Below are 26370 nucleotides of genomic sequence, written 5' to 3'. Positions count from 1 at the left end.
CGTACAGAATTGAGTTTACATTGAAATTTGCATAGAAAAACTATACGATTGATATATAATTAATTATCATATTCGTATTTAGTGGGAAAATATAAAAGAAAAGTTGCGTTGCAATGATTCAATAAAAAAAGATCAAAAATTTGTTTTTATGTGTAGCAATTGACAAAATAAAGGTACACGTTCAACGTAAAAAATTCGGATTTGACCAAACCACGACTTTATCTACATATGTATGTACATATTTAAGGAATATAAAAAGGATAAAAAATAAAATTCGACAACTAAACATACATACACTTTCACACATACCGGCTATGAGAGCATTTTCGATACAAATTGAGCGCAAATGTAGGGAAATTTCTACTTCCGGTTGTCGCATTTTGTTTAAATTTTTTTATTACTTAAAATCATTGTATATATATATATATATATATATATATATATATATATATATATATATATATATATATATATATATATATATATATATATATATATATATATATATATATATATATATATATCATCATCATTTACAGCCATTCGCCAGGATTCTACTCGTTTTGCGCAACACTCATCCATCTCACCCCGCACATTTTCCTAATTTCGTTCACCCATCTTCCTTGCGGTCTTCCTTTTACCCTTTTGCATTCTCTCGGGTACCATTGCACTTCTTTTGTCCACCTTTCGTCCATCCTCCTAGCTACGTGACCCGCCCATTGCCATTTCAATCTCTTCACTCTATCCACTATGTCCACTACTCTTGTCATACTTCTCACCCACGTGTTCCGCATTCTGTCTTTCCTCGTTATTCCAAGCATACAGCGTTCCATACTTCTTTGAGTGCATTGGATTTTATTTAGCATCTTGGCTTTCAGTGTCCAAGTTTCACATCCATACGTTATCACTGGCAAAACGCATTGATCACAGATCCTTTTCTTCAGGCAGAGTAGCATTTTTGATTTAAAAACAGCATTCATCCGTCCAAATGCACTCCATCCTAATTTCATACGTCTCTTTATCTCTTCATCCTTACTACCAGACATGTCAATTATTTGACCTAAATATAAATAATTATTTACTACTTCTACTGGTTTATCATCCAATGGGATGCTATCAGGCATGCAATAACTATTGAACATTAGTTTGGTCTTATCTACGTTAATTTTTAATCCTACTTTTCTACTTTCCCTGTCCAGTTGTGTTAGTCTGTTAAGTAGGTCAGCTGAATCACGAGCTATTAAAACTATATCGTCTGCGAACCGAAGGTGACTCAAGAAGCGACCGTTGATGCTTACTCCGGCTTTGGCCCATTCCAAGTTCCTGAAAACTCCCTCAAGCACCGCATTGAATAACTTGGGCGAGATTGTATCTCCTTGTCTTACTCCTTTTCCTATGCTAAATCTATCAGTACCTGAAAAAAATTTAACCGAAGCTGTGGCATTCTTATATATTGCAGCTAACAGCCCCACATAGGGTTCCGGTACTCCCTGTGCTTGTTGAGCGTTAAGTACTGCATTGTGGCTAACTGTATCGAAGGCTTTCTAATAATCGACGAAACCTAGGCACAATGGCCGTTGATATTCGTTGGCGCGCTCGATTAGTTCGCCAACTACTTGGAGGTGTTCCATTGTGCTGAAATTTGCCCTAAACCCTGCCTGTTCTATAGGTTGGTTCTCGTCGAGGATATTCTTCAGCCTTTCTGTAATTCCCTTCGTGAAGAGCTTGTAGACCGCTGACAGTAAATTAATGGGTCGGTAGTTCTTGATATCGCTTTTATCACCTTTTTTTGTGTATTAAGATGATAGTTGCATTATTCCATCCTTCTGGTATAGCTTGGTTCTGGATGCATTTGCTGAAAAGCCTAGCTAAGATATTATTTAGGGGGGAGCCGCCACATTTTAGTAAGTCAATGGGAATAATATCTTCCCCTGGGGTTTTACCGTTCTTTGCAGTTTTAAGCGCGGCCTCTACTTCGCTAGTTTTACTTAACTGAAAAAAATATCGGTTCGATTTCGGTTTAAGTTCCGGCAAAAATAACCGTTTCTTCAGTTTTCGGTTTTCGGTGCGGTTCCAGTTCCCGTCCCTGCTAAATAGTTATGTTACATATGTAGTACATAACTTATGTACTACATATTTTGATTTACAAGTTAGATAATTTCTTTAAAATTACAGAGACATCTAGCGGCAAATAGGTTAACAACAGGTTTAATATTGCTTGTACTATGATGCGGATGTTAAGATTAGTCTTGTTTTAATTAATGTTTATTTATTTATTCATAGATGTCGTAAAACTAAAAGTATATAAAATTTTAGTCTTTTCTTTTATTCATAGATGTCTCAAAGAATTATTAATGCCAAAAACTTAAAACTTGAAAATCGTCAAAGGTGTATTTTTTCGGTTGAAGTATTATTAAACTGTTGATATGCCAATAATTTTATTGGTGTATAATATAATATTATAAAGATATAATGAGCAATTCATCATTTAATCACACAGTAAACAAAGGTTTTCTCTTATTATTTCTTATCAATATTTCCACATGAAATACCTTTACTTTATGATATGTCAAAATATATGTCAATTTATGCTAACTTAACCTATTGTATCGAAAAGTACAACATCTGCTTTGAACACAGCTTTCACCTATACGCATGCTTAGTTAGGGTCGATCCAAAACAGAAACCATTACATTTGGACGAAAACTGGTCTTTTTTAGGTCATTATTTTAAAAATCATTAATTTGCGATGAGTATATTAAATTTATAATTTCTGTTACATGTAAAAGAATTTCAGTCGGATCCGTTGAGCAGTTCGGGAAATAATTGAAACCAAAATCTTGAAAAAAGATGACAACTATAAGGAGTGGTACGATTTCCGGTCAACTTATAAATTTGAAAAAAAATTACGTCGTAAAGATTTTTTCTAGATCATGAAAAACTGATCGATTCAAAGTACATAGATAACGTAATTAACAAATTTTTCCTTTGTCAAAAAAGTTATGACTATAAGATTTTTTCCGCGCTTTGGTTAGGATTCATAAACCAGGAGCATAAACAATATTTCATTATTTTGCTGTCACCCTATGCTCATAAACTTTTGTAATAACAAATTTTGAACAAAATTCAATAGCCGGAAGTAGAACTGTTGTCTTCCTGAAAATCTAAAATGTGTGATTCCCTTCATTAGCGGTCAAAAGAGAATGGTTTCATAGCCAGTATGTGTGCTTCATTTTAAAAATCGTTTAAAATATTAGTCGCTTCGCTTCAACATATGTACGTTAAAACATTAAAACACTATGCCCCTGTCGCAGATATAGTAACTGCAAATAGCCAATAATTCGCAGATATAGTACCTGCAAATAGCCACAACCTAATTTAATTCCTGTATCAATTCCTATTCCGAAACCATCCGTTGAAATATCAACGGGCACAACACGAGTACATAGACGGCAGATGGCGACTTTAATTTGCACAGATTGTCAAAAAACTGGACCCGAATAAAGATTCTGCACCTGGCGGAGGAACGGCGCAGTTGACGACAATTTCGTTTACAAAACTTCATTCGAGTACATGCACATACATATACTGCGCGATATTGAATACGATTGAACATTGAAAACGTTGGTTTGTTTTACAAAATACGAAGTAAACATTGCATCAATGTTTAACTTGAGTTCAGTTCAGTTCAGCTCTTTGTTTAGTTTGAATGAGGTCTTATCGTGCACGCTTTTGCAACAACGTTGACTACAAAATGTGAATTTTCATAGGTCATAAATAGAAATAATGTTATTAAATTTGAGTAAATACAGTGTCATATCAATCGCAAGTATGCACTTGATTTCATGCATTTGAATGCAGTTCACAATGTGTATTGTCATTTGCAAGTTTCGTTCTGTGATGTTACAGTACAGTGGCGCTAGTGTGCTTCACTGCTTTGTTGCCAGTACAACCTTCGCAATCGGTCACACCTTTCTTAGTGGCTCTCAAACTAAGTGGCTCGCTAATCAATTTATTCAGTATTCTACAAAATATTATAAAAAATGTATCTCATGTTTTTTAGAAGTACATATATATGAAACGTCGAACTTAAGTTGGAAAGAGATGAAATATATATATATATATATATATATATATATATATATATATATATATATATATATATATATATATATATATATATATATATATATATATATATTTCATCTCATCTGATGAAATATAGAAACATATATATATATATATATATTTATATATATATATAAATATATATATATATATATATATATATATATATATATATATATATATATATATATATATATATACATGTATAAATATAAAAAATCCAAAATAGTCTTTCAAATTGGCGCCAGGTATTTAAAATTGTCAAAAATTATCCATATTTTAAAGTAATAACTAAAACACATATATACACATTTTTTATTAACCATGAAAATGTGATCGGTGACCGATTCCGATTTCAAATCCGACAAAATCTCGAAGTTGAATTTTTACATGATCACAAAACCTAATCTATTGAATTAATAAAAAGTAAAAATCAATGAATACTTATTTTAAATAAACATTAACTCGAATAATTACTACTTTTGTACGAGTCGAGATATTTTTGTATTGTTAAAAATTCTTTTGTTTTCTCTATTTTTACTTTATAAGTTTTGTGATCATGCGAAAATTAAAACTCGAGATTTTGACTGATTCGAATTCAGAATCGATCACTGATCACTAGAGGTAGGACTGGAAGCGTGCTTTTTCCAGGAATCAGGGCGTTTTGGGTCTATTTACAAAGCTAGAGTGCAAAAAAAGGTTCATCATAAAAATGAACAAAGCACGGCGAACAATTAACAATGAACGGCACGCTTCCGGTCCTACCTCTACTGATCACTGATCATGGTTGTTTAAAATAACATATGATTTCTTCAATACAACTGAATACCAAATAATACTGTCCGTAGTTGCAGGATATCTGCTGCTACCGGTTTGTGCTGGATAGGTAATGAACAGACTTTCAAGCTTAAATATTATACTAGTATTCTTTATGTACTAACTTAGAGTTGATAAGGTTTTCGTTAGAATTTGTAAGCCGGAAGCAGCAATTTTTTTTAAAACATTATTTCATTATTATATTTTGACCTTTTAAACTATTTTACTTTCTTGATATTTTATGTTTATAATATTTTTAGTGATGTTAAGTAATAAAAAATCCCAGGAAGTAGAACTTTTGTCTTGTGTAAGTTTCCCTACATTTGTGATCAATTTGTATCGAAATTGCTCTCATAGCCGATATTTGTGGACGTGTATGATTTATTATTATTTTTTTTTAATTTCTTATACTACTTAAATGCATAGATAAAGTCGTGGGTAGGTCACATCCGAATTTTTTTTATTTTGAGGTGTAAAAAAAAACGAAGTTATACTACATACATAAATCATATAAATTATTTGAATTTATTCATATGAAAGATTTGATACTCCTATGAGTATGTACATATTTTATTTATTTTTATTAAATTTGATTATTACATTAAAGTTATATCCATATTTGAAGTGTGTCTCGACAATTTGAGAAGCGGTTATAACCCCTCCTACTCATTCCAGCCACAGGTGGGTCGCCGTTCATTCCCTCGACATTTCTCGTCTCTGTATATCTGTCTGGTCGATTCTTCCACACTTTTCTGCTGTTTCTTATCCGTTTTTGACGATATCGATATTTTCTCTGATTCTCTGGTGAGTACAATCAAATAAAAATGTGCGCGTCTGCTTTGTTCGGGTTTTTCCATAGCGAACATCATCGAAATGCATGTGATCATGATCAACAACGTGACATCATCATGGCGACTTTTAAGCGCCATCAGCAGGGTTGTCAAAACCGATGTCAATTTTAATTTGTTCAGAATTTTTCATTTTAATTGTAAATGAGCATTTTTATATTGAGACTATTATTTTCTTTTAATTTTACGTGTGATTAGGCGGTCATCGACTCTTTTCAACATAACGGGATTTTAACGCATCCACTGATGTTGAATTAAATTTCAGTAACCTATCGGTAGATTCTTAAATTACATTTTAATTTTCTTATCTATTATTATTTGAGACGAAGTTATTATGCGATAAAATAATGAACACGTATATTTTGATGTTGATAATAATATTGAAAACTTTATTTTATAACAGTTCTTTATTCGTTGTCGAATTTGGTTCTAAATTGTTTCGCAGTGGATTTATGAATTCGCTCGTGACTGGTATAGGGGAAAATATGCTAAGTATTTGTGCATCGTGAGGTCGTATGCTAATTAGATAATCTTGCGTATATGTAGTTGAGGAAGAAAAAATTATCATTCATGACTGGTTTTGTTGACCTTAAAGATGAATCTTTCGAAACGTTGGCGTTCTTTGAATGCAGTGTGTGCAAAAAATCGTCTGGCAAAATGCTACTTGGTTGGCTAATGTTTTAGTTTTCAGAAACTATACTACTAAACTAAACTATTCTCATGAATCATGGTGTATATAAATTTAAACGTATATACATATTATACTTATATACATATGTATTTATTTTGATTTATGCCTATCCCAAGATATATTTATTATTATCAACATTACCCTTTTGATCTGAAGCGACATTTCTTAAATTTTACAGATTCCATTAAACTCAAATTCCATTTAAATTCATAATATTTCATTGAACCCATTGATATGTATTATCTATACAGAACCGTAACTAGAGTAGCTTGCGTCGGGGGAGCAAATACATATGCTACTACTATCTGTTTTGTTATTCACAATTTTCAACTACTTACATTAAGTAAAATTTCAAAATTACCGTTTTTTTTTGCATTCAACACGAGCAAAAAATAAATTGAGATTCCATTAACACTTTGTGGCCCAACCTCTTTTTTATTTTTTTCTCTGGTAACGCTAAAATCGAAGTGGTGTCGAAATGGAATCACTGAGACACTAGGGAAAAATAATGAAATTGTGGTCATTCCACGGCACCACTGGGACACAAAGGGTTAAAATGAAAATATTGTCATTTTCGTATATAGGGACGGTGAGGGTGCATTTTAAATAACCCTTAATTGTAAAATTTCAGATAATAATCAACATTTTAAAATCATATAAAAATAGCTCTGATATTACCAACCGCATTTTAGCACCCCCCTCAATCTTACTTCTGGTGTCATCTACCCCCCCCCCCCTTCCCCCACGCTCGAACGCTGACAGAGCCGTAGCGAGGATAGTTTGCGCCCGGGGGTAAACATGCCACTTGCGCCCCGCCCCCCCTTCTTATTATCTTCTTTTTTCATAATTTTAGAATTCATCTATTAAGTAAAATATTAAAATTACTGTTTTCCTATTTAATACGAACAGCAAATTAATTCAAATACAAAATAATAAAATCAATTCAAAGGAGAACATGCGAAAATTTCATAGAAAATATTTCCCAAAATAAAATTAAGCGTATTATTTTACGATTTAAATAGAATGCAATATTACCAACCACGTTTCGGCACCCCCTTCAATCGAGTGACCGGGGTCATCTGCCCCTCCTCCCCCCACTTTATGGCCCTGCCTCTATATATAGCATGTTTTAATGGATATAATGATGTTATTGTTTTAGAGATTGATTGATTTTATGCAAATGTAATATGTGAATATTAATCGGATTTTTGTATCTATACATACACATTGTATCACTAAAAATCGCTCTAATATGGAGACCATTTTACCGGTTCATTTATAAGCCATATAAATGGAATCTCTAGTGTATAGACATAAGGGTAAAAGTCGGGTTTATAGACGAGGCGGATCCGCTAGGCTCGGTCGCCGCTGGGAGCGAAACCGCTCCTTGCGTGATTGGCTGCAGACCCGATTTTACCCACATTAGTAGGTGTCACGACAAAACGTCTTACAACAAAATGTCTACGACGAAAAGATAACGAGACATAATGTCTGTGGGTAAAATTATAACGCGACATCATCGAAATTTAATCATAAAAAATAAACTTTTATAAGAACTTTCGAATTCTTCCTACTAATTAGAAAAAAAATAAAGCGATATTGTTATTTTTTTAATAATTCAAATAACATGCGTATTTGAGAGTCCAATCATAAAATTTAAAGGTAGTTTATTCGTCTTCTTAATCAATAGCGTTAGTTACATATTTCATAATGTTTACGATATGATACTTTTTTAATTCGGATTCGGATTCCTTTTACAGTTCTGAATCCGGATTCATGATTATGTTCCGGATTCAGATTTCTTTTTCAGTTCCGGATCCGGATTTCTGTTTCAATTCTGGATCCCAATTCCTGTTTCAGTTCCGTTTCCCGATTTCCACGTCTTTGAATATTCGGTCAACTGCTCAAATCTTTCTTTCATTGACAAAAATGTTAAGGATTAAGAAAGGATTAAAAATTTGACCTCTAACTATTTCTCAGGACAAATGATTAACTTTTTTTGTGTATTTTCGTCAAATTGCCGTTTCACTTTTTAATTGTTTAAATACCGACTCTATTTGTAATTGCACTGCTAAATTTTCAGCTAAAACTTACTATTTTCGCTTCCCATCATGTGTCAAATTTTTTTTTTAAGGAATATAATTCCACGTGATCAGTTAAAATCTTCCAGCGATATATTGAAGCTGAAAATAGGATTTTAGACATTTTTTTGATAAGCATAATATAAAAGGGAATGCGCCTTCACCCAATGAATAGAATTTGCCGATTACAAATGTTTGAACTTGGAACGTAGAGGCGCCTTTAGCGCTCTGATTTAAAATTTTGGAGCGCTTTCGGCGCTCTAATTTAAAATTTTGAAGCGCCTTTAGCGCATTTATTAGCGCCCCCCCTAAAACCGGCATTTATTATATTTGTGGAGTAAAAATACCGCGACTCTTAACTTTGATTCCGATTCCACAGTTCTAATGTACATTATACATATATAGTCCAAGTGTACATCTCGTTCGTTCATGAACACTTTACGATCATTATCAGTAAATAGCTACTATCATTCAAGTGGCGGAAGTTTAGCAATGATAAAATTATATATTGAAGAATATTCTTTATTTGCTTAGGAACTATATTTTTGGATACATTTAGAGATAATACCCACTCGACATTATTATCGATCAAAACGTCACATTATTATCGATCAAAACGTCACATTACTAGCTAATCCTATGTACATAGTTATAATCTTATGATGTGTATTTGGATCCAGAGAGACTGGACCCAAATACACACCAGAGAGACTGGATCCAAATATACATATGTACATTACAGGGCCGCGCCTACCATACATATGTATAAATGTGTGCAACGCACACAGGCAGCCGAAAGAAGTCGAAAAAATTATATTTATTAAAAAATACGAAACAAGACATGGTACGTTTTAAAATGCATTTAAGTTGTCTTGTTGTATATTTGTGGATTGTTGTTGCAAGTTACAACTTGTAACACACCCGAACTATAATTATTTTATGGTCTTTCTAGTTCTTTTATTTTCTATTATCTTTGCGATTTTCATCGAAAGAACAATGTCCTAGATATGGCATTGGGGGTAAAAACACTATATTCACGAATGACCTTGAAAACGTTCAGTCTCTCTTGTCATTTGGTCCTGTTCAGAATTAAACGTTTTGTTTTGCTGTTTTTCTGGTGAATTTTTATTGTGATTAAAAGTAAGATTTTTGCACTACTCGCATGCACTTAATTTTATTTTTATTAATGTGATTTATACAAATGCTGATAAAATGAAAGAGTGGCCGATTTAAGTTTGCACACAGGCGGCCGAACTCCACGGCCGCCCCTGATAGAATTAATTCCCTGTCGATTTCTCAGTTGTTGAAAGATTTCGAGAAAAAATCTTGGGATAGAAAAATATTAAATACACAAATAACTCGGCCATTGCGTTTCTCTTTCTTCGTGCATCATAAATTGCTACACGTTTTACCTTAATTTACAAAGCACATTTTAACTGCTCGTTTCATGACAGAAATTTTCATGCTAGGTTTATGTACATACATATGTACATATCGAAATAACAGAAACGACGGTAAACTGAAGAAGAAAGAATTATCAAAAATAAGTAATGTAAAATTATATTCTGATTATTTTCTATCATAAATAATTAGCCATTAAAAAATAAACCTCCCAATTCTCGACTGATCTAAGCGAGTGCATCCCAATTACTTTTAAATGAGAATAAGAATTTTGGTTCGTTACCTCTGGGTGGCGTCTAAGGGCGGCAAATACATATGTAGTCTAGTGTTTCTTATCGAGAAAAATGCCAAATCGAGAATCGAGAATCCTCATTTTAAAAGTGCATTATTTTATTTTAAAACATTTATTTTTAAAAGCTTTACAACCTTTTTTATGCCGCTACATAAGAAATGGCGAGTTTGTGCCTAAAGTTTGAAAATATACATACTTCTTGGAAGGTTTGTACTGCACTTTCTCAATCATCAGAGAGTAATTTGCTTCATGCGGATTCCACACAATCGCATTATACTCTAGCTTAATGCTAAAGTAAATCTCTTTTAATGCTAAAGTAGCAACAGCTGTTACTTCTTTACACGAACAATACAAAAATAATAAACCTTTTTGAATTATTGAAAAAATCTTTTAAAAACGAAATTAGCCCTAAATAATTTTGTATTTTGCCGATTCCCACGTAGAGTGATTTCTTCTTGTCGGAGCGGGGTCTTAGATTACCAAGGGGAAGATAAAGCCCGAGAGAGTAATAGAAAATCATTTTTTGCCAATCGAATACTTTCGACCTAACAAGAAAGTATGAACATTTCAAAAATCCGACATAAAACCTTCTTCTTATCTGAATGGCTTATTTTATTACCTAAGCAAAGATGTGACTGCCAGATAAACAAATTTTGCAATCAAATAGTACAAACGCATTTCTTCGTTTCCTATATAGGAAAGAATATGGGTATTACCCATATCTCTACCCCACTCCTTTCCTTTTGGGCATGCTTGGGTATAATTCCCTTGAACTTCGGAGAAACTTCTCATTAATTCGTTTCGTTCTCCTGCTCTTACGTGGTAATACGTCATGCCCGTTGTTGCTGGAGCAGTTGGGACTTTATGTCCCTAATCACTATGTGCGTGGTAGACATCATCATTTGCTGGCTGTACCTCCTGCCCGCACAGTCCTTTTTCGAATGGCTCCTATTCCTAGAGCTATCCGACTTCTTAATGAAATCGTTGCTGCCGAGACTGAATGTGATATTTTCCACCTTAGTGAGCGTAAATTGTCGGAAATTACTCTAACCCATTTATCTGGTAGTCTGCGCTCATCATTGTTTTCATGATTGATTGTGATTTATGAGTGAAATTTTGATTAACTCTCTTCCATTTGGGCCTTACAGGGATGTTTTGTATTTGTAGTATATTCATATCCCCCCATATATTCATATTATTTCCTTACAGCAAAATAACTTTCCAAATTAATAATTCATACCTTTTTTACGTAGAAAAACTTTTTTCTGGACTCATTGGCAAACACGACTATTTTGTTAAAATTTAATACTAATCATTGCTAATATTTTAATACGATGTTGTGACATAGTTGACCTTAAGTAATTTTTAATAAGTTTCAACTTGTGAACGAGCGCTCCGAAGTGGCTACAGTTACCGGAAGCGTGAGGAAAAGATGATTTAAATGACGAATTTAAATTATAAAAATTACAAATGAAGAGCTTTGCCAAATTATGAATACGTTGATCTTCTTTATTTTTATTTATTTATAAAGGTTTATTTTCTTTTAAGCACGAACGGAAATCAAGTATCTGATCAGGCAATGATTTGTCAAAATCATTGACATATTAGTTGGCTAGAGACATAGCTTCATGATATACATATGTATGTACATATATGTAAATCGTCATCTGATAATTGTTTTGCAGGAAAGCGAACTTTGAAACAATGTTTAAATAACGTGATACGAACCTTCATTTGCACTTAGGTTACGTTTAGTGCCGCATTAAAAATTGTTCAAAATTTCTTTTAATGGATCCTGGAATCGTATATCATGACTGATGACTAAGTTCATCGAAATGCTTTTAGATTCAATTTTGGCTTCAACCCTAATATTCTTGAAATTGTTACGAATCCTTCAAATTTATTTCTAAAATTACTGATATCTCAATGTGCATCAGTGCTCAGTCTAATCATAGACTGAGCACTGATATCATCAGTGTTTTTTGATTGAAGGAACTTTGAAACAAAGTTGAGAAACCGAAGAATTTTTCAAGAAGCATTTATTAGCAAGAATTTATTCACGAGTAGGAGAATAAATTCGAAACATTCCATTTTCTTTTTTAGTCAATTTTCTTTTGATTGTTCATCATTTCTTTTACTTTTTAAAATTATTTCTGTAAGAAATTTTAAAACATCTGTACATATGTACCTACATATATATCGAAGTGAATTAATAGTCTAATCTGGACGACCAACAAGCAGTGCATAATCTGTTTAAAGTAACTGATGATGAATTTTCCTTAAAAACTTCCCACCTGTTAATGTTGACAGCTAAAAATTTATAAATTTATAAATTTTTACGTTTTTACGCCTCATATAATTTTATTTTATTGTTTTAACACGTTATTTTAACAAAAATATATACAAGAATAAGAGAGAATTGTCAGCTATATGTAAATACAATAAAACGAGATGCAAATAGGTTAAAAAATAGCACAGGTTTTTAAAAAAATTATTGAAAATAAATTAAAGAACAAATTAAAAAATCTGCAAAAAAGGCACGCCGCTTTGCGGCGCCCCCCCGAATTACGGGGTCTACGGGCGCGGTAGTTACGCCACTGGTATGTACATATGTATGTATGTACGTATAGACACCAAGGAACCGATTCAGAGTTTGAAAAAGTCATATGTACGAGTTTCTTTAACTATTAAAAATGAAAATGTAATTGTGGCGAGTTGCTGCTTAATATTTCACTATCGAACTTTATAGCGAATTCTTAACTAATGCCAATCAAAATGTAATATGGCAAGTTGCCGGTCAACAATCCAACATATTTAAAGCCAGTGGCGGACTGGGACTGAAATCAGTGCTTGCCCGGAGTCAAAGGGGGCCCAGGGTTAAAAAAATTGTCTTCCTCCGCATATAAAAAAATTTTCTTCTTTCCATCACGCTAAAAATCAATGGTAAAATAATCAAATGTTATTTTGGAGGTGTGAAGTAAATTTAAATTGCTGTTTGATGATGAATCGTCCTATCTAATTTTTTTTAAGCAATTGCTTAAAACAATTTTGATAGGATATATACATAATCTTGAGGTTGGAAACGGGCCCGTGTAAAACGGCCCACACAAATGTTGAAAACTTACATTTCGACCCTTATAAAAAAATTAACCAATCCTTGGGCTGTAAAAGCACGCTCAGGTTCAGTTCTTTGTGTAAATTGCAAGAAATTTGTTTTGTTGAAATACCCAAAGTTCAATATCCTGTACATTTTTACACACGTAGAATGGAATAGTTAAAAAGTTATTTAATTTTACTGAGAGCCCATATTTTCTAACAGATCGCGGAGTCCACTTGCCATTAGGCAATGTCTCTTGTCTGCACAGTCCGCCACTGTTTAAAGCTATCTGCAATACCACATATTATACATATATGTACATATATTGTAATATTATTACATACATATATTGCTGTCGGTTCCCTCATCACTGAGGATCGTGACTATGATGTCCGGTCAACCAGCTGCCTCTATTCAGTTCTAAATTCGGCCAGGCGAAGACTTGCTACCGTGGAAGCGCCCGTCGCTGCAGATACTTGGTCAGTCCAGCGTGCGGGGGATCTGCCTCTGGCTCTTCTGCCTTCGACGCTACCAACCACAACCAACCGCTCCAGGCTCTCCACACCTCTTCTTGCAATGTGGCCGAAGAACTGCAATATACGTTTCAGGCATATTGTTGACAGTCTATCCTTGATTTTTAATTCTTCAAGAATAGACACATTCGCGCGTTTGTCGGTCCAAGGCACGCGCAGTAGCCGTCTCCAGGACCACATCTCGAAGGCATCGATTCTCCGTCTATCCGCCGCCTTCATGGTCCACGTCTCGACACTATAAAGGCAGACAGAAAAAACGAGACTCTTCACGAGACGGATTTTGACAGCAGTTATTACATACATACATATGTACAATTTATCATTCATCAAAATTTATCGAGAAAATTGAGAAGTACAATCGAGAATTCTCATTTATCGAGAGATGAAGCTGTATTATTATTATGAACATATGTAAATACATATTTGCGTAATGCTGTGTGTGTCTGTGTTCGTATGTTCATATGTGTTTTTTACAAGGTTTATTAGTTTCACTTCGTCCTATAGTTTATATTGTATGTATTTTTGTACGTATGTACACATGTGTGTACATACATTTATTTTTTTACTGAAAGAAGAATATTCATTGAACGGAATAAAGTTATAACGTTCTTGTCAAATAAGATAACGCTCGAAAGATAAAGTAAGCAAACTCAAACACAATCTAGATTCACCTCATAAAAAAGCTGTGTATGTATTTGTTAGTCCAAACGACTTAAAAATGGATTTAGAATGCTTCGTTTAGACTCTAAACTTTAGAGATTGAAAACGCGAAGCGCCCAAATAATTTTGAAAATTTATGATTATACAGAATTTATATCAAGACTAATTATACTACTGCTATAATGTTGAAAAGTAATATTGCATTTTCTCCAAACACGTAAATATTTCTGGTGAAATTTTCGCTTGCGGCAAATTCTTGGAACCATAAAATATTTATATATGTACATATATACTATAATGTGTATTCGATATACAAAACATATATGTATTATTAATGAAAATTTTGGTGAATGTTTTTATAAATTAATTGTTGAATATCTATTTTTGCTTCAAAAATCCCTTTCCGAAAAAGTTTATCAATTCCTGACTTAGATCGAATCAATGATAGCCTTTAAACATAAATATATATATATATATATATATATATATATATATATATATATATATATATATATCTCAATTTTTCGGAAGTCGCTAAATCTTCATGGAAACTCACCACTTAAATCGTTGATAATTTCACCATATTCTACAAATTTATTTTCTGGTATCTTCAGCAATTAAAAGTAGTCTACCCGTTTAATAAATAAATGGTAAATAAACTGACGTAGTTTTAATTTAAATGCATTCAAACTTTTCACCATATCATGGACATATAAATTTTCCCCTTGGAATACTGTATTTAGAGTATTTAAATGTGTCCAAAGTAAATGCAAAATCACACAGCCAGTCATTATCAGTTAATTCGAGAAAGTCGATAGTATTTTTCATTTTTAAAAATAGAACGATTAGTATTTTTCCTAGGCTAAGCCATCGAATATGATTATGATAAATAATATCTGTGAACTCAGATTCAATATCTTGAAGAAAAGCAATGAATTGTCTGTGTTTCAAGCCACTCGATCGTATTTAATTTAATAATATAAGATGTCACGTGTTCAACTATTAACACATTTTTGTACAATACTTGTTGATATATAATACAATGAATTATAATTAAATTGTAATCAGGACAATTTTCGCAAATTTTATCCTGGATTTTCTTTAATGGTCAAACTTGGTGCTCCGTCAGTTGTTATGCTTACCAATTTGTTCCATTGTAAATTATATTTTTTTAAGCAACTAACAATTTTTTTAAAAATATCAGCTCCTGTTTGATCTTTAAGTGATTCCAATAACAAAAGCTCTTCAATAATTTAAAATTTAGAGTTACATCCGCCTATGAAAATTAATAACTGTGCGGTATCTTTTCGATCATTACTTTCGTAGTCTCGATCACATTGGTTCGCTCTCGAGTACCAATGTGATCGATTCTAATATTGATGATAATTGCTCATTAAAGTTCTAGTTTGGCCCAAATTCGAATTGTATCTTATGTCAGAAACGATAAAACATGTAACAAATCGTCATTTTTTTTTTTTAGATCAGAAAAAAGTACACTTTTTTGAATTTTGCTCGCGAGCCGTATGCGGCCCGCGGGCCGCGGTTTGCCCAGACCTGGTCTATATAGTGGAGTAATAGAAAGGTCGGCCCTAGTTCGATTCCGCTTTATGGAATTAATTTTATTTTTCAAATATCGTTTAAAATATAAATTCATTTAAATTAAAATATATATATATTTAATTGCTTAACATGAAAACAAAAAAAATGGTTCAAAACCTCGCTATATAAAATTATTATAATTACGTATTTTTATATGGCGAGAACGCAAAATCAAATTAATGTTCGTCGTGGCGTCGTGGTTGAGACCGTTGAACTCAGTTATACCTATAAGGAGATATTTTGAGATCACGGGTTCGATACCGCCGCAAAGTCTCGACGAATGAATTTATACAAAGTTTAGACTTTTCATCGATTCATTCATTATGTTCGGCTAGCGTTAGGACACACACACACAAATTACCGTATTTATATATATGATAATATGTATACTTAAGACTATAACTAAAACATTATTAATTTTTATTTTCGCAAATAATTCAAGCACTTTGATAATACACAACTCAATATCGAATATTTAAGCAAATATTATTTATTTTTAATTTTTATGTTAATAAAATATTGGGAAATATATTGATAAAACCCCCTAATATATTGGAAAATCTTTACGAATAATAATTTTATGATGAATTAAACATTTATTAGCTATACAAATAATATTTTTTTATTTTATTTTTATTTTATTTATTGAAAAATCAACAGACAGAATGTACATAGATATGTATAAAAAAAACAAATAGTAAATAAATAATATATGTAACATCCGAGTCCAATAACAGATTTTTACAAAAATTAAAAAGATAAATATAAGGAAAACAAATTAAAAAGTAAAGAATAAAGGCATGACAAAATATGCATAATTAAACTATAGTATTAAAATATTGGGAAAAGGTTATAAAATAGAATATAAGAAGAAATTGAAATTTACAAATATAAAACAAATGAAAAGGTAAATACAAAATAAACAAATGAAAAGGAAAATAATGAAAGCTATAATATGATTAAATAGCACATTACATAACTAAACTAAAGTATAAAAATATTGGAAATATTGGAAAAATAGAATAGGAGAAGAAATGAATCAATCGGTCAAGATTCTCTTGATGTTAGACCTGAATTGATGTAGGGAAATACCAAATAGATCAACCTCATTCAGCTCTCCGTTAAACATACGATAAACGCGCTGCAGATAAGAATATTTTTGGGAATTAGTATTGAAAGGATCAAGTGAAAAGAGTGCAACGCGTCTAGAGTACCGAACTGGGATTCTGAAATTTACCTTATTCAGTAAATCAGAACAGTCAAGGAAACCATTTATGAGCTTAAAGAAGAATATAGCATCAGTATGTCGTCGCCTGACAGAAAGATTGTTAAAAGAAAGGATTTTTAAAATGTCGGAAACAGTAGAATGGGTATAGGTAGGAAAAAGGTAGCGTAAGGATTTAATAAATTTAAGTTGAACTTTCTCAATACAATTAATATGGGATAAATAAAAAGGTGACCAGATAATTGAGGCAAATTCAAGGTGATATTTTATAATCCCGTTGATTATTTTATATATAAAAGCATTTATAATTAATACCAATTAAAATATAATTGTAACTGTACAAAAATCCTTATAAATACGAAGACACAAAAAAATCCTATAATTAAGTTGGTATTTTGTGAATAAATTGAGATTAAACTGGTTTATCTAATATATTTTTCTTTAATTAATCTGAAATAGGATAATGTGTCAATTCGTTATGACACATTTTTTTGAATTCCGGATTAATTTTGTTGTAAAAAATATTACGTTTTTATACGGAAGAATGCATGAGCGTGAGCGTTTTATCTGTGAGTATAATGTCCGTAAAAGTTTTATCTGTTATTTCATACGTGCTGTGTCGTTGAGCGTTAGGTCCGTGAGCGTTTTGTTTAGCGAACAGTTTCTACCTGGGTAGAAAAATTCTCTTTAAAATTTGCGGGCACTTTAGTTTCCTTGACTTCGATTTACATTCACATAATACTTATACTGACAAATTTTGATATGCAATAAATTGACAGGAAGTATCAGTTTATGTAAATGTACATATGCACAACTGACTATTATCATTCAAATAGTGTGTGTTTTATGATTCAAAATCAACTGACATACGCAAAATTGCTTATACTGTTTACTGTCAAACGTGTTTTTGTTATTATTTAGTCGCTAATTTTCGATAAATAGTTGCGAAAACTCATCAACGTACATATGTATATGTATGTATGTATGTCATTAAATTAGTGCATACGTATAGAAAATATGTATATGTATGTACATTTTAACACAAACCTAACATTTTGACATTCTAAAGTTGGATTTGTCAGCAATCAGCCGAGTCTCTGGAAATCAGTATTGGCTTACTTTTATTTTATTTTATTGTATACCTATATGTGCAAACATATGTATATACAGTCATTGATAGTTTACTTTTCTGACATTATATTTGAGGAAATATACCTTTTCATTTAGTGATATGTGATTTTTTTACATTATTTTTTATTTATTATTTAGGTTCAACTTGTTAATCAATAATTTTTCTATTCTAAAAATATCTCATAATTTTTTCGAAAAATAATTGAAGATTTAGAAATAAGGCCTTAATAAATAATGCTGAGTGACATGTGTAAAATTTTATATATAAATAAAATTTAAATTAATGTTTTCTTTTATTGGTAATTTTTCAAAAAGTGTAAGCGGACACTTGTTTCTGTTCAATTTCCTCGTTTGAGTTTTTAATTTTAATTTCAGCGTACACATTAAAACATTTTGCATAACCGAAAATGCAAAATAAAGGTGGCCCAAGGCTGTGTGCTTTGTGTATAGAAAAACTCATTTGATAGCCGATAATATTTATAAGTAGCAGGTTCTTCATATCGAACCATTGCAAAATATAATGCTATTTCTCTGTGCAATGCTGCGTACGGACTAAACCGACGACGATTTTGGGCCAACTTTTTTAACCAGCAGGATATAACCAGTAGCGTACAAAATATTGAAATAAAAATTAAATTAAAAAATTGAAATTAAATATCAAAATTAAGCTAAAGAGCGAGATTGAGCTAAAATTAGATCATCGTTGATGTTTTGAATTACAACAATGTTTTGAATTACGACGATACGCATTTAAAACCAGAGAAATATTATAATTTCTCTGCTGACGAGCGAAAAAAAATCTTGTTATTATTAAGTCGTCACGATATGTTACTGTATTTCGGCCATCGATGATCGATAAAAAAAACATTTGACAAAAAACCGCGGTGTCGGTTGTCGGTGATTTGTCAAAGGGTTTTTTTTTCTTTCGTCGAAATAAAATTAATAATCACATTATCCGATAAATTTTACCTCTGAAATGATTTAATTCCTTGATTTATTTCGAAGAAAGAAACAATTGTATATACAGACTAAAATAAACTAAAAAAATTTCGATTGATGTTCCGACAACGCAATGGATTGGCGACAATCGTTGGATCACCCATACTAATACATGATATATTCTCAGTAACTGTGCTTTACGGCGAAGTAAAAATAATAATTCTTTGATTTTTTTTCGATCTTAGTGCGTATCTTCGTAAGTCGAGGATTACCTGTATGTGATTGTTGATGATCTAATTTTAGGTCAATCTCGAAAATTTATTTAAATTGTGCATGTTCTGTTTTAACTTTCAATATTTAATTTTAATTTTAATATAATGATTTTATTTTGATATTTGAATTTAATTTTAATATAATAATAATAGTTTTAATTTTGATATTTAATTTCAATTTTTAAATTTAATTTTTATTTCGATATTTTGTACGCTACTGGATTAAAAAGTTGGCCCAGAGACCGTTCGTTGGTTTAGTTCGTACGCACCACAACATGAATGAATCAAATTTGTCACATTTTATGATATGAAAAATACTCACAATGAATGTCAACATAACGAAAGGTCGATAAAATTAATATAGATAATTCTATCTTAAAATCACACGTAGTACGATTTCAATCTAATATGATTTGCAGATTGTAATCCAGGTATTCAAAGTCTAACATACATATGTACATATATGCACATATACAATAATAAAATCTAGTTTACAACTGGTGTTGTATAGTGGCTTCCTGTAGTATTGCAACCACTTTTTCTTTTTGGTGGACATTTCATGTGAATATGTGAGCACTTGTGGCTATTCTATGTATTTTGTTGAATGATGTTATTTATATTATTTCTAAATTAATTGTATTGACCTAATGTCTAAAGGGCGGATAGGAAGCGTGCTTTTTCTAGGAATCATGGCCTTTTGGGTCTATTTACAAAGCTAGAGTGCAAAAAAAAGTTCTTCATAAAATTGAACAAAACACAGTGAACAATTAACAATGAACGGCACGCTTCCGGTCCTACCTCTACTAATGTCTAATGACCTAATGACAGAAATATTGAGATAGAAAACCAATCCTTATAAACGTGGTGAAATAAAAAATATGCCAAATAAATGAAAAATAGCACGGAAAAAAAATCCGTAAAAAAATATATTTTTGACTTTTAAAATTCGCTAGACAATTAATTATAAGTATTTTAAAGCAATGAAATATCACAATCAATGGGAAAAACATCTGACTATTGATTCCAATACTCACTTTGAGCACAGCAATACTAGATTTTGAGTTAAAGACCGTAAAAGACAAAAAACTGTAAAAATCATGCATATTTTTAAACGCTCATATCTCGTAAACGATCACCAACCAACAAAAATCATTATCATATTCGAATTCAGTGGGTCAAAAGTAGTAAAGATTGGTTGTCTCCGCTCTGGTAATTTTTTTTGTTGCTCAGTGTAATTAGTAGAGGTAGGATAGTCACAGTGCTATCCATTGTTCCATTGTTGTAAATCCTTTGTAAAAAAGGTTCGGCAAACCTTTAACAATGCATTTACAACCTTTGAACAATACGCGGCACCTTCTGGGTCCGGTAACTAGTAATTAGTGGCCGAATCCACAGAGCGCCGTTTATTGTTCAATTGTTGTAAATGCTATTGTTCAATTGTTGTAAAAGGTTCGCCCAACCTTTTTTTTTACTCTACCTTTGTAAATAGAGCCAAACCGCCCCGATTCCTGGAAAAAGCACGGTCTCTATCCACAGTCTAGTTATAATATAAGAGTTTCTTGTCTTTTCAATGGTAACAAATCCTTTAAATGAGCCTACCACCATCCGTATAAATTCCTACACATAACTCCCATGACATTTTAAATTGTTAAAAATTTGAAGAAATAGAATCAAAAAAATATTGTCCGGTCGTACGCTCATTAAGTTTTTTGCAGCATAGATATTGATTCATTATTTTGGTTTCATTTATGAAACTAACAAATCCTACTTTCATTATTTTTCTGATTTTTCTGTTTTTATTGCTTGTCACTTGCAACAAGATCGCGGTGCACCGGTTAAGAACTACTGCTCTATGTACACGATGAAAATTAGTTATTCGACAAAAATTAACTCTCAAACCTTGAAAAATGAATGACTAAGCAAACAATTGCATCACACACTATTTTTTTTAGTATTTTTTGTATGTGTGAAATGTGTCATCTGAAATATGCAAAGAAAAATGCCAATCAACTACTGAAACATTTTAATTGAAAATGTTTTTATTGATTTGCTTTTGTGTTTTCCATTTTGATTGCATATGAAAAAACAGTATCCAAATTATTGTTGGATTTTACCATTCATTTTCATTTCCGAATTCAATAACAATAATATTATGGAGTAAAATTTTGATACTTTATTTTCGTCAATTATTAAAATAAATTATTTGGATGGTTTGGAAATTCACAGTAATAAAGTAAAGACTATTATGCTTCAAGAAAAACGTAGACACGAAACATTGTGTTTTTCGCTTCATTGTTGTTGTGGTGATTTTTATGAATACATTATAAAAAAAAACTTGTATTATAGTAGTATCTTCAAATAATTGTCACAAATAAATACACTTACTGAGCACTAACTGCAACAAATAATGAATTATTCTGCTCCAGAATTTAGGAACCAGCTCTACAAACTAATTTTTTTTAACAGCCCATAGTGGCACATCACTGCATATAATGTGTAAAAAATCATCAATATTTAAGTTTAATTTATATTTGATCTAAATAGTTATTTATTCAGTTAAAATGCGATAAGCTAGTTATATTAAGTCTATAAAACTGTTACTACGATTATACGAGTATATAAAATATTTATACTCAATATAAAATAACTAAGATATTGATTACTGACATTTGTTTATATTTCTTTTTCAGAAACATTTGATACTGAAAAATGAGGCTGCTTTTGCAGGAGGTGTTTTTAATCCTGGCAGTCATTGGAATAGTACGATGTGGGGTGCTAGAAACAGACACATATCAGTATGAAGATTATAACGACGATAATTTTGAAAATAAAGGTGATGACAAGCCGTGCCCCCGAGACTGCATATGCATCTCATCTACATCATCCACTGTTGCAAAATGCAATCGCTTAGAAGTTGGAACTCAAAAATTCGGGGAAGATATAACAGATTTGATAGTTGAAAATGTCAACAAAAAACATCCGATTGTATTGAGTGATCGGATATTCAACAAGCTTGGTCTAGATCAAGTTATCAATATAAAAATTGTCAATAGTATTGTAACTGAAATTAGTTCTACTGCTTTTGATGGATTGAATGACCTCTATTCTGTAAATTTGACTGGAAATCGAATACAAAAGTTACATGAAAATACTTTTGCATCGAATAAAGACATGTATTTGTTATCTCTGTCAAATAATCCTTTGGAACTTTCTCAAATGAAGGACTCGCAAGCTTTTCTTAATTCTAGTTCTATACAAGAGTTGGATGTATCTCACTGTAATTTGACAAGCGTACCCAGCAAGGCATTTTTGAAATTGAAAAATTTGATGTATATTAACCTGTCTGGCAATAAGCTAAAGAACATCGATTCAAAGTTGTTTTCATATTTGAAAGATTTAGAAGAAGTAGATTTGTCGGATAATTTTTTGAAAGGTGTACCATTCGACTTGTTCGCTAATAACTCAGAAATGACTTCACTTAATATTGGTAGAAATCCTATCAATACCATTCGTGGAATGACATTTTCAGAATTACTAACTCTAAATCTAAATCAAGCTAGCATTAAAACAATCGGACCAGAAATGTTTTTGGGGATGAATTTTATTTCTAATTTGAACCTGAGTGGTAATGGAATTGAAAAAATTTATAATCTAGCTTTTAGCTCATTAAAAGAAATGAACTTTTTGGATTTATCAAATAATAATTTATATAGTGTATCAGAAGAAATGATAAGAAATAATGTTCAATTGGACGTGCTTAAAATATCAAACAATATATTGTTGAAAAACCTTCCATCGAATGGGTTTTTGAGTGAAGGAGATCAGTATTTTAACATATATTTGTTTGATGCATCTGGCTGTAGTCTAGAAAGTATTCCTGATAATACATTCAAATCTATGCCTGCTTTAACCCAGTTGAATTTAGCTAGAAATAAAATTTATTCATTAGGATCCTCATTGAATAAAGCGATGCGTCTTATAGAACTTGATCTTTCTTACAACAACATAGAAAATTTGGATAAAACCACTTTTGCCCAAAACAAAGATCTTACTAAATTAAATTTAGCTGGCAATCCAATTGTAACTCTTTCAACAGAAGTATTCATAAATAATCAGGTACTCACATGGTTGGATCTTAGTGCGTGTCAACTGTTTCAACTTTGGGAGAATGGTGATAATCATCCCGAGCATGTTTTACATAAATTACACCATTTGAATATATCTGGCAATCAACTTCAAGTAGTATATCCGAAAGATTTACAAATGATTAATAAATTGCACACACTTGACATTACCCAAAATCTCTTACAGTGTACTCCAGATTTTGAAAAATTGGTGATTTGGTTGGGAGAAAAAAACATTTCACCAGCTGCTAAAGATGTCAAGATTTCTAATATGAAAATAGAAGGTTCACAACCCGATGCTCGTTACCAATGGGAATTTTTAGCTAAACAAGTTTGTGGATTTATGCCATCAACGTCGACAGCTCTTCCTGAAAAGGAAGTAACAATTGATCCAAAAGAGGAAAATATTCTTAAGAAAATTGACGAAACAACACATAAAGATGAAAATGGGGATTATATTATCGATGAAGACAAAGAAGATTATTATTACGACGAATCGAACGAAGTTTTTAAACATAACGAAACATATGCTAATTTGGGTCATTCAAGTGATGCAAATGTCAAAAACAAAATAAATCAAAATTCTCTTCTAAATGACTTGAATGTTAATAAGTTAGATGATTTAGATGATTTACAGAAAGATGATATTTTTGGTGATGTGGATGTAACTAAATTAATACACGATGTTCATACTTTTGATAAAGATTTAGAAGATGACTTAGATGGTAAAATTTATGAAGTGAAAATAGACGAATACACCCGTGAAGATTTGTATTCGAGGAATTTATCCTCAGACACATTCTTTGCCCGTCAAACGTTGTTTATTGTCTACATTATACTATTGTTTGTTTTGCTACTTGCTTTCTTGTTGATTATTCGAGTTGTTCGTAGAAGATATTCAAATAATCTATCTTCAATCGTAACAGTATCTGGTAGTAGTCAAGGTAGATTTAAGAAAGACTGTGGTCTTGTGTATCAACCCTTATCAGAAGATTTAACTGGACCGAGAACCCCAATTATTAAAAAACACATGATAATTGATAATTTTACGAGCGCTTCCCTCGAAACAAATCCATTTTATCAAAAAGTAAACCCTGAAGTTGTGTAATTTTTACGAAACCTTTTTTTATCATAAAAAAAATATTTTACAATTGGTAATAATTTAAAACGTAATCACTAGTCATAGGAATTGTCCACATTATATATTCAAAATCTAAGTTTTGTTTGTAGTATTTGATAATAAAATATTAGTAATATAAAATGAGTAAAATTTTGATCAAAAACATAATACTATTCAACATGTACATTTGCATTAGGTTTTATTATATTAGTGAATTTTGGTGTTTATGTTACATAGCATCTGTATTTGTCAGTCATATTTTCTCTACTACAAATGTAATTTTATTAAATTAGTCAGTGAACATATGTATGTATATCAAAGAGTGAATTTACTATTTTGCTGCCCAGTATTATTGAAACTGAGTGTCATTAATATAAGTGTTCAGTGTAATTGGATGATCTGGTACACGTACATAGATATACCCCGGGGTTTTTTCCCCATGTAACGCGGTAGAACGGCGTTCCAGCACCGTTTTTCTCGGCATTTTTATGTTTCAAACGAATATTCTATATGTTATGATATATAATATAATTTGAATATAATCTTTTCTAATAAAAAACTTAAGACAAAGACAATAAGTGAGTCCTGCAACCTTTTTTTTTTAAAAAAAGCCCTGGATATACATATGTATGTACATACGTCTGGATATATTATATTTTGTTATACATGTAGATACAAATACATGTGTACATGTAAAAGAGAAAATATAATCAGATAGGATTCCATTTAAATGACAGGGAAAATGTAACCACTGGCAATATATTTTCATTGTGACATATATTTATATGTACTTAACATAATTTTTGTAATATCTTATAATGCAAATGCGAATTAAATATTTACATAATGCCATTATATAAATTGTGATAATTAATAGTATTTAAAATATTAATAATATTTTTTAATAATCATTCACAATTTTTTTCAACCACGATTCATTCCTTTTGTTTTAATTAATTAATGAAATGTTGTATACTTAATGAAATGTTAATTGAAAGATGAAAATATATTTTTGTAGTTGAGTAGACAATAAATTTTTTTCTTAAATATTCTTTTAATTTTATTTATTAAAAAGGACCTAAAAAAAAACTGTCAAGGCAGAAGTTGCCAAAAGAACCTCTCAGTACATGGAAAGGCTAATTAAAAACCCGAATAGGCTGGCGATCGACCTACTAGGCAAGCAGTTAGATGGCTCCAGACTAAAAAGGATCAGAACATCAAATATACCAAAAAGATTCAATTAGTAAAAAAATGATAACTGAAAGAAAGAAAAAAACCAAAGTTGGACATTGCCACTTGGTAATTGATCAAAATCAAACCGAAAAATGAAAAAATTCAAAAAAATTTTACTGAATGTTTTCAAATAACAGATTGTAAATACATATATCGGAAATTAAAAAAAAAAAGTTTTTT

General features: G+C 31.3%; 1 protein-coding gene across 1 annotated transcript; it reads left to right on the top strand.

Moving 5' to 3' along the window:
• The first annotated feature begins 5580 nt into the window (after positions 1-5580).
• Positions 5581-26009, top strand: Gp150 (leucine-rich repeat domain-containing glycoprotein 150). The gene is made up of 2 exons (XM_077433170.1): positions 5581-5748; positions 22404-26009. Exon 2 carries the CDS (start codon positions 22423-22425, stop codon positions 24943-24945), a length of 2523 nt encoding a protein of 840 aa, XP_077289296.1. The 5' UTR covers positions 5581-5748; positions 22404-22422; the 3' UTR covers positions 24946-26009.
• The last annotated feature ends 361 nt before the right edge of the window (positions 26010-26370 follow it).

The sequence above is a fragment of the Arctopsyche grandis genome, chromosome 1 (genome assembly GCF_051622035.1).
Source record: "Arctopsyche grandis isolate Sample6627 chromosome 1, ASM5162203v2, whole genome shotgun sequence".
Taxonomy (NCBI): Eukaryota; Metazoa; Arthropoda; class Insecta; order Trichoptera; family Hydropsychidae; genus Arctopsyche; species Arctopsyche grandis.
This window is presented reverse-complemented; position numbering and strand designations above follow the sequence as displayed.